General features: G+C 47.2%; 2 protein-coding genes across 3 annotated transcripts in view; one reads left to right on the top strand and one right to left on the bottom strand.

The window, feature by feature from the left end:
• PDE6A (phosphodiesterase 6A) overlaps window positions 1–6,594 on the top strand; it is a gene marked incomplete at its 5' end in the record, with an annotated part of 83,755 nt that extends 77,161 nt beyond the window's left edge. For both annotated transcript variants that reach the window (XM_079144762.1, XM_079144763.1), the window contains one exon: window positions 223–6,594. In XM_079144762.1, coding sequence (XP_079000888.1) covers window positions 223–299 — 77 coding nt within the window. In that variant the 3' untranslated portion in view covers window positions 300–6,594. The remainder of the gene's footprint in view (window positions 1–222) is intronic.
• Window positions 4,283–16,272, bottom strand: part of PPARGC1B (PPARG coactivator 1 beta) — a 106,955-nt gene continuing 94,965 nt past the window's right edge. The window contains exons 10-12 of the mRNA XM_079144755.1: window positions 14,643–14,764; window positions 12,639–12,793; window positions 4,283–11,717 (exon numbers count right to left, since the gene is read on the bottom strand). Of these exons, the coding sequence (XP_079000881.1) occupies window positions 11,617–11,717; window positions 12,639–12,793; window positions 14,643–14,764 (378 nt within the window). The 3' untranslated portion in view covers window positions 4,283–11,616. The remainder of the gene's footprint in view (window positions 11,718–12,638; window positions 12,794–14,642; window positions 14,765–16,272) is intronic.

Consider the following 16,272-nt stretch of genomic DNA (forward strand, 5'->3'; position numbering starts at 1 on the left):
CCCAGAGTTGCTTAACCACTGATTGCATCCCCAGGACTTTTTATTTTATTTGGAGACAGAGTCTCACTGGGTTGCTTAGGGCCTCACTAAGTTGCTGAAGCTGGCTTTGAACTTTTGATCCTCCTGCCTCAGCCTCCTGAACCTCTGGAATTCCAGGTGTGCACCACATGGCCGGCTGTAGACTCCTCTTAATCTGCCATGTTCTTTCCTGTCTGATTACAGCAGCCTCTGGAAACCAGCCTGGGGGGAATCCCAATCCTGGGGGCACAACTGCATCCAAGTCCTGCTGCATCCAGTAGCCCCTCCAGGCTGCTGCTGGTCAGAATGGCACCATCCATTCATGGGAAGAGGTCATCCAAGCCAACGGAAAAGTCGCAAACCTTGAGAAGTGAACGCGCCGCAAGATTTGAGAGATGATGGAGAATTAGCTTACATCTCATCTAGTGGATTTTGAACATTTTTTGGTTTTTAGCCTTGAGAACTGTCCATTGAGCTAAAACCAATATTCTAATTAGATGTAAGATTCACCTGCTTGCTTAGAATCATTTTCGTGATTATACTTTTACTTATACTTTTGTTTAATGTTCATTATATAAGTTTTTGGTTACTCTCAAAGTAGAAAATTATAAACCAAATCCCCAGATACCCATCACCCAGATGTGAATATCAAGATTTAGCTACATTTGCTTCATCTAACTTTTTACGTTTCTTTTTCAACTTTTTTATTAGCTGAAATACTTAAAGGTAAATTCCTCATATCTTTTCACTCCTCTATTACATCTTGAAAGGACTAAGGGCATGTTCCAGCATAAGCATGTAATCACATGCAGCACATGAACAGCACATGCCCCATCATGATGGACGCTGTGATAGCCATGCAGGTCGGTCTTGGATGACAAAGTCCTTCTATAAGGGACATGGGGCCCCAGGAACTGTGAGCCCTGTCCTCAGACAGCCCTCAGTGTCAGCCCCTTCAGGGTTTTCCTCAGGCATAGGGACACTCTTTGCACGTCCCAGAGTGGCCTATACCCAGTGACTAATTCATGCCAGGGAAGCCTGGCCATCTTGGCCCAACATGGGACAAACCTGCAAGGCTATTCTGGCTCCAGGCCTCCTGTGGGGATGCATCAGGGCTACTGCTAAGTTCCCATCACTACTCCCCTCCCTCCCTTCCCTGGGTCAATCGCCAGACCCTCCTTATGGGGGATCCTGCAGACCAAGTAATCATTTTAGAGTCTGCTTCCTGGGGAACCCAACTAGGATTGTGGCAACAGCCCTTAATCAGTCTTCCCCCATTGTCACAAAAATGTCTTTAAGAGCTGATTTGCTTGAATCTGACCCAAACAAGTTTCACACATTGAATTTAGGTGTTATATTCCTTTTTATTTGCTAGAATTTAGGAAGATAGGCATATTCTTGAATCTTTTATTGATTTCAAGAAGTATAAATTTAGGTAAATTATTCTCAATTGTAGACCTTCTGTTTCAATTAATAGGCATTCTGTTGGTTTAAAAAGAGAGATTATTTCTTTAAAACCAAATCAAAGTACACTCTGGTGAGTCAGCAATGCCTGGGACAGGTAGTATTCACGCCATAGTAACCATGTTGAAACGGGTAAAAAAAACACAAAAGTTGAAATCGGCAATAACATGCTGAAAAGTCTGCAGTAAGCTTCTGTTTCAATTGCCCAAATGCAAATTTTCTTTCTGCTGTTTTCCTCCCTGACAGCTTTACATGCTTAAATAAGGCTGAGCTACACCCCCAGCTTTCATGAAGTAGAACCAACAAATAAAAATGCTGTCTATTCAAGGTGGACAATGATGTGATAGGCTTATACACGGGGGACCGTCACCATGATCAAGCCAACTCATGTCACCATCTCACAGTAGCTGTAGTTCAGATTCCTAAGTCTCTTTCCGTGTTCAATATTTCCTCCTTTCCTTCACCAGTGACTCATGTAGAAGCGAGGTCAGTTGTCCCACATTCTGGACTGATCTCTTTGTTTCTGTGATGGTGCACGACACATTCCTGTCCCCTGTTCTCTTGTAAATGGACATTCCTCCCCAGTAGGTTTTGCAGCAGCTGATATGTTAAAGTTGTTGCTTTGAGACAGGGGAACCACATGGCTTCCCAAACTATCTGTAAATCCCCAATCTACTCTAACTTCCCTTTTTATATAAAGGAGGAAATTGAAGACCAGTGAGAGGATGGAGCTGGGCCAGGTTCATGCAGTTTCCTGGCTCCAGAACATAAAAACAGGGTGTGCAGGGCACATACCACTGTGAGTCCCATGACAGATCAATCTGGGCTTCTGAAGCACAAGCCCTGCCCTTATTTGCAGGCTATGTCAAAGGGGGATGGGTCTGGCCTCCCATCTTTCAACTCCCAAGCTAGGTTTTCAGCCCTGCTACACTCCAAGAGCACTTTTAAGCAGGGGCATGTTACCTATGCATATGTGTCATGGTTAAATGGCAGAGTGGAGAGGAAAAATATATGTCACACAGGAACATACAGGTATTGCAGCTGGTGGTCTTGGCTCTGCCACGACATTACTGAGTCCCTGGGATAAGTTCCTTCTGCTCAGTTTCTCAGTCTTCTCAACCCATCAACTGAAGGTCAGGCAAGGGCCCTTCCTCTCGCACATGGCTGTGGTTAAGCACCAAATGAAATTGCATGATGAGAATCACAGTTAATGTTTACCAAGTGCTTACAATGTACTAGGTACTGTGCATGGTTCGACTTTGTCCTCACAACAACCTTATGTGGTTAACTACCACTAACCCCATTTATCACATGAGGAGCAAACTGAGAGAGGTTAAGAAACTTGTCTAAGGACAACCAGCTAGTAAATGATGGAGTCAAGATTGAAAACCAAGCTGCCTAACACCAGAACTCCAGTTTGTAACCATTTTCCCTACACCATGCAACTTCTGATAATCAGTTTTTTAGAACATCAAGGACTTGGAGTTCATCTCAGCAAACCATTTTGTTTCATAGCTGGGGAAACCAAGAGCTGAAGACATAGTTCATGTGATACAGAAGTGTGATACAGTGTTGGGTCTCAGACGCAGGTCTTGAGGCACTACAGTTGCCCTTTTTGCTCCATGGGTGGCGTCACTCAGACTCTTGGTTGGTGGGGTGGGTGCCCTAAAGTGAATGGAGAGCAGTTCTGTTCTCCCAGAGCTTACTTACCATGTAATAGGGTAAGGGGCAACAGATATGGGGCAGCCAGTCACACAGATGCCCTTCCTGACAACTCCAATTCACACTGGCGAGCTCTGCCCTATGTAGAAAAATCCTTGTTCGTTTTAATGGGAAAACTTAGGATCCACTCCCTTCCAATCTAAGAAATCCAAACAATTTTCACAGCTTGAAAAATTATTACCTGAACAAGGAGACTGCTTATATACATGACAAACAACAATTTGAGCCGGCGTGGTGGCACATTCCTGTAAACTCAGCTACTTGGGAGGCTAAGGCAGGAGGATCACAAGTTCAAAGCCAGCTTTAGCAACCTAGTGAGGCCTTAAGCAACTCAGTGAGACTCTGTCTCTAAATAAAATACAAAAAGTGCTTGGGATGTGGCTCAGTGGTTAAGCACCCCTGGGTTCAATTCCCAGTACCAAATAAGTAAGTAAGTAAGTAAGTAAGTAAGTAAGTAAATAAACAAACTACAATTTGAAAATGGTTTGCACATGACATGAAATGTAACAGGTTATTGCACCTCTTCTTGTTTGTGTATAACTATCCTCGCTGATGTTTTTACCTTTTGGGGGATCATGGGCATCTTATCTACAGACTGAATTTAAAAATCAAGTTTAAGTACAAAAAAACAACTTTAGGGCAAAATAAAAGTTAAGTTCTTTAATGAGGAAATAACACACATGCACCAGACTGACTCTCGGAAGGTGCACCTTGCTCAAACATGGTGCATGGTTCAGATCTGCTCTCCATGAGATCCTCTGACTCAAAACTTTGATAATTGTGAACTGATGAGTGTTTTTGCTGAAACTATAACGTCAAAATATCTCTCAGCACACATTTATTTTGGGTGCTTGTGTGGAAAAGTTGATAGACCACATGAGATGAGACTGTGTGGTTATTTTGAACCATGAAGAAGTCATAGAGAAAGGAAGAATAATTAAGAGTTTTGGTGAGGTGTGTTGGGAGAGTCTTCTCTGAGAAAGTGATACTGGAACTGGAATCTCTTCCCCATTTAGTGGCCAGAGCGTCCCCCAGTGACCTTGCAAGACCAATAAAGAAAGACACATCTGGGCAGGGCTGTGGGTGGTATTTTCTTTTTAATCTCCATAGTGTATTTGTTAAGTTTATTTATAAGCAGATCACTTCACTATTTACAGTACATGAGCATAGAGATTCTACAGTTTTTGTGATGTAAACAATAACTCCACCGTGGGAGCTTGAGAAAAGAAGCCAGTTCCGAAGTATTTACAGACGTTAAAATAGAACTTTATACTCACAGAATAATAATACATAGAGCAATTTGGTTAAATTATCTATGAAACTATAGAATCTGACAATGTACAAATACAGGAAAACATTTTCTCATTTAGAAGGTAAGACAGATAAATCACACCAGAAATAAAATAGGGACGATGACAACCACAGTAATTAAAAGCAAAGAAGGTTTCTTCCTTGCCTCTTACGGATAAAGTATTTATATAAATAAGGACACAACCCAACAAAATGGAAAAAATATATAAAAATCCTCTACCAATTAAAAAAAATAGCAAAACTAAAAACTCGATTCTCAATCATTAGCAGTGTCCTTTAAAAAATTAAAATTTAGCTTTCTATTATAAATAACAAAGCAGATGTGTCCCTCTGTGTAGGTGAAATTCTTGCACCTTTCTCAAGAAATGCATCAATGTAATTTACACACACACACACACACAGGCACGTGTGTCCACATGCATACGTAAGTGCACAAGCACACGCACTCGCGCGCGTGCGCGCACACACAAACACACACACACACTCCACAAACACAGCCTTACGCTCACACACCCCAGGCTGTAGTTACCTTTGTTGAGCTTCCAAATAAATAATGCCCCCTACAGTAGTACCCCTGGGGATGACAAAACCTCACAAGTTTAGCCACTCCCTGGTTTGACCCTGTCGCAGAGCCAGGGAAAGCCCTGGCTCCCTATTGCTCAGAATTCTCTAGGCTGCATGGTCACACCAAGAGAAAAGGATTTTGAGTCCAAGATTTGGAAATGCTGGAAGGGACTATAGGGACCACCTTGCCCCATCGATTAAGGCTAGCTACAGACACTGTCTCTAGACACCTGGGGTTGGGGAGAGGGAGCTTATGTTGGTTTCAACATTAGCAGCTGCCTCAGGAAGAAGCAGACTCTCCAAGCCAAAGTTAACAACATGGCACAAGGAGGTGAGGGGGTGGGTGTGAATTTCTGGAGCAGACTGCACTGACCTGGACTTCCGGATGGTCACCTTCCCCAGAAACCATCTGGAAATCCAGTGGTCCATTGCCCTGTTCCACATACCACCGGACCACACTCCCCTTGAGATTTCCAACCAGTTTCAATCAGAATCAGAACATCCCTCAAGAAACGAAGTTGGGAATAGTTTATGACTTTGTATTCCTAACACAAATACATTTGACAAGATTTTTAAATACAAAATACAAAAACAAATAAACAAAAAAACCTGTTTGGCTATTTGGTGGACCATATCAAAGGTCATGGCCGGCACGCCCCCCCACCCCACCCCCAATCCTCACACCCAACCTCTTTGCTTGTCCTGAAGGTGTAAATGTGGGCCACCTAGCAGAGGTTCACTTAACAAGGTCAGCAGCTGGGCTGCCAGTATTGCAGTTATAGTAAACCCCTCCCGGGCACCTGGATGTAGGGTTCACTCCTGTATTCTCTACCCACAGGATACCTAGCACACTTCTCAGATTGCATGAGTAAGCGCCTGCTTCTAGAATCTTCTGACCCTGGTGTCACACTGGGCTCTGAACACACACAGACAGTTTGCTCATGCCATTGTTTCTCATTCCCAAAGTTGGAGCTGGACCACAACACGGCCAGCCCAAGGGATTTATTTGCCTTCTGTCTGAGTAGCTGATGGATACAGTCTTGGCCGCTAGATGGCGAACACGTGTTGATAAGGCAAAGTGCTGAGGTGGAAGCTGACCTGTTCCCTTCACAAGTACCCACTGAGCAGGGCTGGCAAAGTGGAAAAGGAGGCTCTTGGGGAAAGCTTTGATCAAAAATTACAGGGTGGAGGGGGTTCTAGCCATATGAACACCTCTTTGAGGAACTGTGGCACAGCCTAGGCACTGATAACTGACAAAATCATATTTTCCAAGTCCACAATCTAGGCAGCTGGATTTCTGTACTCCTGGATATCCAAGGCATTCTGATGAAAAAATTTATGAAAATCTGTCCCCCCCAACCTGAAGCCTCAGTCACTGCTGCTATACCATTAGAAACAAAAAACAAAAGCTGCCCTAAACATATGCAGTGTGATCTGTGCCTCCTGTTGCCCCATATGTTTTGCAATCATTTGAAAGAAATGTGTGAACAGTGCCTAAATTAAGCTGTTGGGGGGGGGGGGGGGATAGTGTATTGCTAGTATTGTCTGAGAGCAAGAGAGAAACAGCCAGTGGTCACAACAAACATTCAGATTAAAAGCTGTTCGGTGGGGACAATGACAAGGTTAATGTGAGATTGGACATCACCACCTAGCCACACTGGGGGCAACTAAAAGTTTCTCACTGTCCCCACTAGAAACTATGGCTTAGATCTGTCCTGGGGAGCTGGCCTTCTCACATAAGGCAACTCGGCCAGGACCATGTAGGGCCCGCTGCGGGCTGGCGACTGTGCAGACAGCCCTCACACCGAACCGGGACTGGGCTCGGCCAGAGAATGGAATTGGTTTCACAAGGGAGGGGTGAACTCCTCATGCTACAGTACGGGAATGCCCAGATCACTGAACAGTCTCGTTTGCTGAATGAAGAAACATGGGCCTAAGGCCACACCTTGGGGTTCTTATTTTCAGATGGCTTATAGTTAAATGATTTCCTCCACGAACCCCTTTTAATCAACTGGACTATTTCTAATCTTTCTACAAAAGTAGGTACAAAGACCTAAACCCATCATTCCCTGTTTCTAGGGCTTCCAACAAGGAGGACAGCAAAGGGCTGTGTCTCCCACTGGTTCCCTGCTAGGGTTGCCATCTTGGATGGTCCCTCTGCTTTCTCCTCCCTCACCCCTGCCACTCTGTCCCAATGCCGAGGACAGGACCTCACACAGCCACAGGAGACCCATATTTGCCAGTGCAGAAACATGGAGCCAGGCTGAAGTGTTGGGGTTTTCTCAAAGTGCTTTTATTGGTTAATGCAAAGTCAGCTTCTGCCTACTTCCTGGGTGTCCTGCAGCTGGCACCCAGGGCTCCCCTGTACCCCACATCTGTTCTGGGTCAAGGGCACCCCTGTGCAGGTTGACTTTTCCAGCTCCCAGGCTCTCCCTCCATTTACCCTGTACCTCCGGACTCTGCAAACAGTCCTGGAGCCCATCTCTGTGTGCAAACACCTCAGGAACTTTGGGACTAGCTTTAACATATTGCACATAGATACTGGTTGGTGTCCTTCTGCCCCATTTGGAAAAGGTGAGAGGGTCCTTCTTTGGCCAATGAAACAGGTTCACTTTATTTTGCTATCATACAACCAATTTCTTTCCTTGGTCATAACTGACACTGGAATATGGAATTCCTGCAAACTGAGGGCAATTACTAAATCTCAAATGCTAAGAAAAATACTGAAATTTTGACATGAGTAAGTCAGATTGACACATCTCTAGGTTGATTCTCCTCCATGTTTGACCCATCTCTCAAGATGCAGGCTCAGCTGATAGTTCAGCTGAACTCAAGGCCTGGGATGGACTGTAGCTGAGCTGTCCATGCAGAAGGATGGGTTTCAATGCCTGTCCTGCCCCTCCACTCACCTCCCGCATGTCTAAGAAAAGTCACTCTTGAAAATCCAACAAGCATGGCTTTAGACCATGAAAGATACCAGAACTTGGGTACTCAGTCCTTGAAACTCCGAGCATTCCTCCTTCCCGTGTCCCACTCTCAGAACCCTGCCGCTTTCCTGAGTGCTCCATACTCCAAGCTGCAAAGTGTCCAGGCAGATGTAGATACTCAGAGCAGTTTTCTGGTTGGGGTGGGGCAGGGTGTCGGGGGAGGGAGTGGGGGCCTGAGCTGCACGCCATCCACTCATATCCTTTACCTCTTTGATGCATTTTCCTTCAGTAACCAGAGCCCCCTAGAGTGAGGATTCTGATTCAGCCTTGTACCGACTGAGGAAGGAGATGGAAGAATTCCACTTAGCGGTTGGATCGGACATTTCTGGAAAACACCAGCACAGCACAGAGATGGACAGTACAGCTTGCCCTGCTGGGGCAGCTGTCGACACAGTCTACAGGAAGCTGTTATGGCAATCACATGTAAACATCATTGAGAGCAAACACTAGGACAGAGCTATGATGAGATGGTTGCCAATGGCAGCTGCTCCCTCTGGGTTACTCCTTAATTTGGTGGGAAAGAGACTAAGGTTGCCTCGTCCTGAAGAAACCTTGGAGTCTCCTTGGTAAATAATACACAGCACCGAATGGGTCTTCCAGATAGAGGTTGTCTTCAGGGTTGATCAATTTTAGAACTTGTTGCCTTTGTTCTATGGGATGGCAAGCAGAGAGTACTGGATGCACTTGGCAGGCATCCTCCCCATCAGCAGCCCCCAGCTCTGACCTTAGGCACCTCAGGGCCTCACACCAGCCACACTCAGGTCCCTGCTCGGCTCAAGGACAATGTCTAAGTGATTCAAGTGCCCTGGATTGAACTGATGTGAAGGGGAAACTTCAGCTGACCCTGAAGCAGGAGAGAGGCTCATCTTTTGCTAAAAATTTGCATTTCTTTAAGCTCGGGAACCACCAAAGTAGAAACTATGGCCTAGTGCAATGGAGAAAGAAGCAGACATGGGGCTTTGAGATCATCTGGACTACCTTTCCAGAACTCTGAGGCCCAGGGGAGAAAGGGACTGAGCAAAGTTACAAAGGAAATTCTTGGTGGTACTGAGACTCAGCCAGTTCTCCAGATCTGAGTCTGGCGTCTTTTCCATCCACAGGGTGAAGTCTCAGTTTCTTCCTTGATGCGTGCCAATCAGGTTTTAGTGGAAGCAGCAGAAGGATTTTAATTCTGCTCCATCCTATAACCATTGATTATGTGCCTTCCATGTGTTATGCAGTGAATGGCTATGAAGGAATTTAGAATGATCTGTAGAAAGTCCCTATTTTGGTCCATCCTTATGAGCTCTGCCTTCCCGAAATATGTTCCTGTCTGCTACTGCACTCCCTGCCTCCCCTGTGTGTCACAGAAGAATTGAGAGCCTGGTGCCAAGGAAAGGCTTTAGGAGAGTTCTCTCTCATAGATCAGGATGTGACAGACAGGTATGGGCCAGCATGAACCCTAGTCAACATATGGCTCTGTATGACTGATGAAAATCTCCAAAGATTAGACCAGGATGTCAAACAGATTAAACTCTGATCAATTTGTAATGACTGCCCAAAGTGCTGTGTTGTGGACTAATAGCACATCTATGGTTCAAAGAATCACTGTTATGATCGATTAATTATGTCTGCATTGACCAAGGACATGGGAATAATTTCACATGTGCTGGGTATTTCCCATCTTGAGCTAGACACTGCCATAGAAGTTAAGACTGTTAGACTGTGCCTAATTCTCCCCTTCAGTCTATCTTACAGAGAAGGAAACTGGGGCCTAAAGAGGCCAAGTTACTTGACACGCAAGAGCTCAAATTCCATATGTCTGCAACAGCCCATCTCCTCCAGCCTTGTCCATGGGTAGGAAGTAAGCTCACTACCCAGGACAAGATAGTAGGCTCAGTTTACCTACTGAGGTATTTAAAAAAAAAAAAAATCAACTACCAATCTCAAAAGACTAGGCCTGGCACTAGCAAAAGATTGATTTGGCTAGTTTAGCCTTACAAATCACTTTCAAACTTTTTTAGAGTGGCAGGACCTTATCTTCCTCTTCCAGATACAAAAATGTCCCAATGAATCCTAACCCATGAAAGAGTTCAAGGAGGAGTCACTCTGTATGAAGCAGCAGTGCACTCTTATACTGCCTGGCCACACTCTCCCTCATGAATGGCCCCAAGGCACCCTTAGAATGTCAAGCTTGACATGGCTTTGACATCACTCAAGAACACAAAGTTTGAAGCAAGCTTGGAGATTGCTTGTTAATCCCCAATCTTCGCTGCCTTCTCCTGCTCCCCCACCCTATCCCACTAAACAATGTCACAGATGAGGGAAGGCAAAAGTGGGAGGATGGGCTGGCAGCTGGCCCCCAAAGGATGACTGCTCCCAGCCTATCCGTCTACACCACCATCAGGTACATCTCAAGGCCCTGATGGTGTGTCCACAGGCTGAGGCAAGCCACGGGCCTGCTCAGGATCAAAGCCAATGGCATGCCCAAGCACATGCTGGAGCTGGAGTTCACCCAGGGCTGGTGATGCTGAGCTGGCCCAAAAGGAGTCCTTAGACCTCAGGTCTGCTGCCCCATTGAGCTGAACTCGCCTCTACCAGTGCCTGCACTTTGTGTCCTTACCAACTACTGCAGCAGCCTGGGACCCAAAATCAGAAGGCTGGTGTGGATCACTACTACTCTGCCTTCTCTCTGGCTCCAGGACCTCAGGCAAGTCACTCTGCCTCTCATGGCACACAGCCTGCTTCTCCCAGAGAGCAGGCACAAGGCAGCTTGCCCTGCCTTCCTCTCAAGGTGCCAAGGGCCTCAGCACTAACAGGCAGGCACACTCTTCAAGTGTGAGTTGGATACTACAGAGGCTCTCATTGTAATTTGACCCCAATTGCTCAAAACAGGTCAAACCTTGGTAGAAAAGACCGAGAACGCTCTCTCCATGGCACCTAGTCGTGGCTGCAGGCCGGTGCTCCTGGGGATAGGTCTATTGGTCACCCAGCAACCTCCAGGGCAATCTGGCCAGGGGAGCAGAGCAGCTCAGTGGCAAACACCTCATGACAGTGCATAGTTAAAAATCAAGGAAGCGATACAATAATCCCAGGCACAGTACATCTGAGCCATAAATACATTATTTTAAGGATATACTTTTTTTTTCTTCAATTAAAAATGAGTTTATAATCCTGATTCTATTCACAAGTGACAATTTCATCATCACACACTACAGACAAGAGATGTTATGGTGAACACAGCTGCAGGTCTACGAGAGGAAGTCAGTCGGGCAAGAGGGGCAGAGGGTGACTGACCCGGCACTTCGAGGCGCACCCAGGACAACCCGTCGGAAGCGGGGACACTAATGTGGCAGTGGAACGTCAACACCATGGAAACTCACAGACAGAAGCAGCTTTGTGCAATGTAAACATTGATCTGTTTTTTTTTTTTTTAAAAGGACAGCAGTTTCAAGTCTCTCACGCTCGCTCGCTCGCTCTCCTTCTGTATACTTATTTCTTTGAAAACGTAAACATATTGGAAGGGCCTTGTCTGAGGTATTGCGGTATTCCTCGAAGGTTAAGGCTGTTATCAATGCAGGCTCTGCTGGGCCTCTTTCAGTAAGCTGTCGAAATCCATGGCTTCGTACTTGCTTTTCCCGGATGCGGGAAGGGCCTCTTCTGGATTGCAATCTGGGAGTCAGGGAGAGGGGAAGGCATGAGCACCATGGAAAGGTGGGATGACCAGCAAATCCATGCATGTCCATGCCTTATGGAGTGGATGTGGCCCTGGGCATCAGAAAGCAGGGACAAGTCCTGGGCAGTGAGCATGGATGCCATCACGCTATGGCGTCTCTGCTAGGCTGTCAACATCGCAGAGCCTCCATGGCCCCATTGTAGAGCACAGGGCCCCTGAACTAGAACATTCCAGAGCTCCTTTTCAGCTATACTATCCTAGAGTCCTCCTACCTAAAAGCCTCCTGCCCTTTAGTTACCTGTTGTTGAATCACACAAGGGAAGGTCAACAAAGTTGGAATCTCTACCTTGTACAGATAGGGAAACTGAGTTCCACAAGTGGGTATGCAGCCAAGTGAATTGTGGCCTGGTCTGACCCCACCCAGGTCTCCTGACACCACGTCCTGTACTATGAAGCCGACCTCGGGCTCTCCCGTATAAATAATTCATTCCTATAGTGCACTTCTTTGTCCTTGTTCACCAACCTGTCCTCATGTGGCAAGGGCATCATGATGATATTGTTATAGTCCACTAAAAGGCAAAGCCACTGCCTTGTCAGAGGTCACCATGGAATGCCCTTTCCGAGGCCAGGGCAGCCATTGGCCCTGTGAGGTAAGACAGCCAGTGGAACCAAGGTTCTACCAGCTGGCTGTAGAGAGGCCAGAGGAGACTTGACAGTCCTTAGTGCCAGTCGCAGGAAAGGACCCAATGGGCCCAAAACCAGAAGAACAACATGGTAGCATCTAGGCAAAGGGCTGCAGTAATACCAATCAGCACATGGGGTTCAGCACATGCAGAAGGGGCCTTAGGTCTGGGTGTCATTAAAGGAAGTTGTTACCCCCAATGTTCTGAGTCTTACCAGATGTGGCTGGTACTTACCGTAGTCAGTGTATCTGGACCAGCAGAAGTGCCGGAACCCCCCGGAGCTCAGCTGGAAAGAGGGCTCATTGCGCTTGCTCAGGGCAGCGCCGTTCCTCAGGGAGAGGGCCGCATGCTCAGAACACCGGTAGGTGATGAAGCCATACTTCTCGCCTCTGGGGGGAAAAGGCAAGGGGAGCGTGTTTCCAGGCTGGCCTGGTGAACACTGTCACAGCAACCATCACAAGAGGAACAGAAAGCCACGATGCTCTGGCATTCATGTCACCTGGCCCCCCCAGTCAGATGATGATGTTCACTGGGCTGACGTCTGCAATGTGATCATGGTAAGAGCAGGTCATTTGTTGAACGTTTGCCAGGTTCCGTGGGTGGCACATGGGAGGCTCTTCAGATGACCCTGTAAGGCGTGTCATCTGCACCTCACCATGAAGAAACAGCTCGCTGGAGTTCAGGGAACTACCCGAGAATCAGCGACAGAGCAGGGATTCAGTGCAGGCCTCCCGATGTTAAGGTCGACACTCCCAGCACTCCCTGCACCTCCCACTCTTGCTGTCCCTGCCCTGATCGGTACCATTCTACTATGTCATTCCCACCCACACCAAAGAAGGGCCCCGATTTCTCCATATCCTCACTAGGGCTTATTTGCTAATTTTTGATAAAAGCCATTCTAGGGCTAGGATTGTAGCTCAGTGGTAGAGCACCCACGTAGCACATGTGAGGCACTGGGTTCGACCCTTAGCACCACATACAAATAAATAAATAAAGGAATTGTGTCCACCTACAACTGGAAAAAAAAAGTCAATCTAATGGGCATGAAACATGTGATTGACTGTTATCCAAGAAACTATTTTCTTGGGGTGCTTTCCCATGGACTTACATCCCCAGCCCTCTTTGTTTTGTTTAATTTTGAAGCAGCGTCTTGCTAAATTACTGAAGCTAACCTGGAACTTGAAATCTTCCTGCCTAAGGTTCCAGAGTTGCTGGGATTACAGGTATGTGCCACCGTGTCAGTATGAAACTATTTTCTTACTGAAGCTCTTTATTATTTTTATTTGTTGGCACCAGGGATTCACTCCAGGTGAGGCACATTCCAGCTCTTTTTATTTTTTTATTTTATTTTTTTGCGGTGCTGGGGATTGAACCCAGGGCCTTGTGCTTGCCATGCAAGCACTCTACCAACTGAGCTATTTCCCCCAGCCCTCTTTTTATTTTTTATTCTGAGACAGGGTCTCACTAAGTTGCCGAGACTGGTCTCCAATTGTAATCCTCCTGCCTCGGCCTCCCAAATTGTTGGTGTGACAGTTATTTGTCACCACACCAGGCACTCATTATTATTTTTAAATCACAATTTGAAAACACTAATAACTTAGTTTGCAGGTGTAATGGGAGATAGTTTAAGAATATTTCAGAACTGATAGTTTCAACATCTCGAGTATACATTCATAGGCAGCCTGTCCTTTCTGTAGTTTCCCTGACAGATGAAACACTGCTTCCCAGCAGTGTTTTTTTCCAGAGAGGAAAAACCAGGGCTGCCTGCAGAAGGGAGGCCCAGTACTTCTGCTGCAGAGGAAGGGAGGGATGTGAGTGGCATGGGACAAGGCTGGGCAAGGCCCCAGTGCAAGTGTGTCTTCTAGGTGCCAAAGGCCATTTGCTGCACTGTACTATCTCTAGGGAAAAGGCCCTGAAATGGACACACGGGCTCCAGCTCTGGCTCTTCCATGAAGGTGCTGCTCCAGAGCGCCCCCAGAAAGGAGAGCAACAGAAAGAATAAGCATGCCTGTCACAGTGTTAGAAGACAGTGGAAGACAGGGGCTGCCTGGCATGTAGTAAATCCTTAGCACGTGTTTGCTACCATTACTGGCTGCATGACCACTGCTCCAGGTCCTTCTCCCGGGCCTGGCTCTCCAGGCTAAGGTGCTGGAGAGGTTGCATCTGTTACACACAGACCATCTCGGGTACCTTCTATGCCCCAGCCTTGGATGGGGACCTGAGCTTGTCTTCACTCACCTCTTACTTCTTGTCAGCACCTGACACTCTACAATTTCACCAAACACCTCAAAGCGCCTCTTCAGCTCCCGGGAGCTCATGTCACTGGAGAGATTTCGAACATACACCACACGGCCTTCACCCTGCTCACGAAGGGGGACAGAAAGGGACCCGGTCATTGCTCCCATAGTGTCCTCATCCCTGTCCATGTCTGGCTGAGCAGCAACACTGGCTAGAGTCAGAGAGAGGACAATGGCAATTCCATACCAGAGGAAGGAACTGGTTACGTGAAGGTACCCAGCAGAGGCTGGCTGGAAGGGGGCTGAAGGGGGTTTATCACCCTCAATCCAGCTACATGTCGGGAGCTTCTCACTTTGTGTTTTGAGTGTGAGAGGGAGAGGCACTGGGTAGAACCACAGGCACTGAGGATGAATTGGGAGCCAGATGGTCTGCAGGTGTCAGAGAGGGCTGGGAGGAAGGGGGCATTGGGCTATGAGAGACACCACTGTCTTTGATTTTCCCAGGGTAAGGTGAAGCCACAGCGCAGACACTGGGACAGAGAGGTCACCTCTAGGAGAGCTTGGTGCTATGCCAGTGGGTGCCCAGAACAGCCTGGCAGAGGGAGGGGATGGGGGAAGTCCAGGATGCAACCTCCCTCTTCCCCTTAAGGTCTGTGATTTGATCTGGTTGAAGTCACTGCATGGACACCTGTGCTCCTGTGGGCAAAAGAGCAGAGTGTGGTTTGGACACACTGTATTTCTGTGGGAACAGGCTATACTCAGCGCTTCTCCAGCCACCCAACCTGGGAACCATAGATGACAAGAAAGAAAACCAGGCCCAGGCTCCACAGCAGGACAGTGACAATGGTCACAGAAATCATCCTACACCACGACACATCTGCATTCAGCTCCCTGGAGAAAGCCCCTCCTCCCCACCTTCTGGAAGCTGCTTGCATTCTTAAAACACTTTCCTGCCCCCACCCAAACATTGTGCTCCTGAGTTTTACTGGTTGCTCCTCTTCACACTCCCAGGCCCACCTCCTTGAGACACCTTCTCCCCAGCCACCCATGCAAATACACCTCTCAACAGTCCAAACAGGACTGCAAATTTCAGACATTTTAGACAGGGTGTTAATTTCACAGTGCTTATTCCAATCCTTAATTCCATCATCCTTTCCTCTCTACCCCAACCATGGAGGGGGAGGGGGCCTTATCTATCTTACATATTGTTATTGTCCAAAGCCTAGGCTGGCACTAGGCTTCTCAATCACAGAAGGCTTGTCAATAATAGGCTCAGAGAAGATGCTGTGCTCAGTCTGGTTTTAAGTACTGTTTGCAGACAGCTGTACACCTCTGGGGCATGCAACTTCACACGTACCCTGCTCCCGGAAGCACGACATCTAGTGGACTAAGCATCTGCCCTTTTGTGTTTCTGTCCTATTTTCCCTCCCTCCTTTCTAGGGGCACCATGCAGCTGGCTGGCTACAGTTCTCCACTGCAGGCTCCTGATGGATCTTTCTCTGTGGCACCACTGCAGGCACCTGCAAGGCCAGAGCCTGGGAATGAACTCTGGGGGAGCATCAGGGAAGTGGGTGGAGAGGGGGAAACAGGTCTTGGTCTTTTAGCTCTGATTAAGTCAGGAGAAACCTTAG

Source organism: Sciurus vulgaris (assembly GCF_902686455.1).
Source record: "Sciurus vulgaris genome assembly, chromosome: 6".
In the NCBI taxonomy this organism is placed as follows: Eukaryota; Metazoa; Chordata; class Mammalia; order Rodentia; family Sciuridae; genus Sciurus; species Sciurus vulgaris.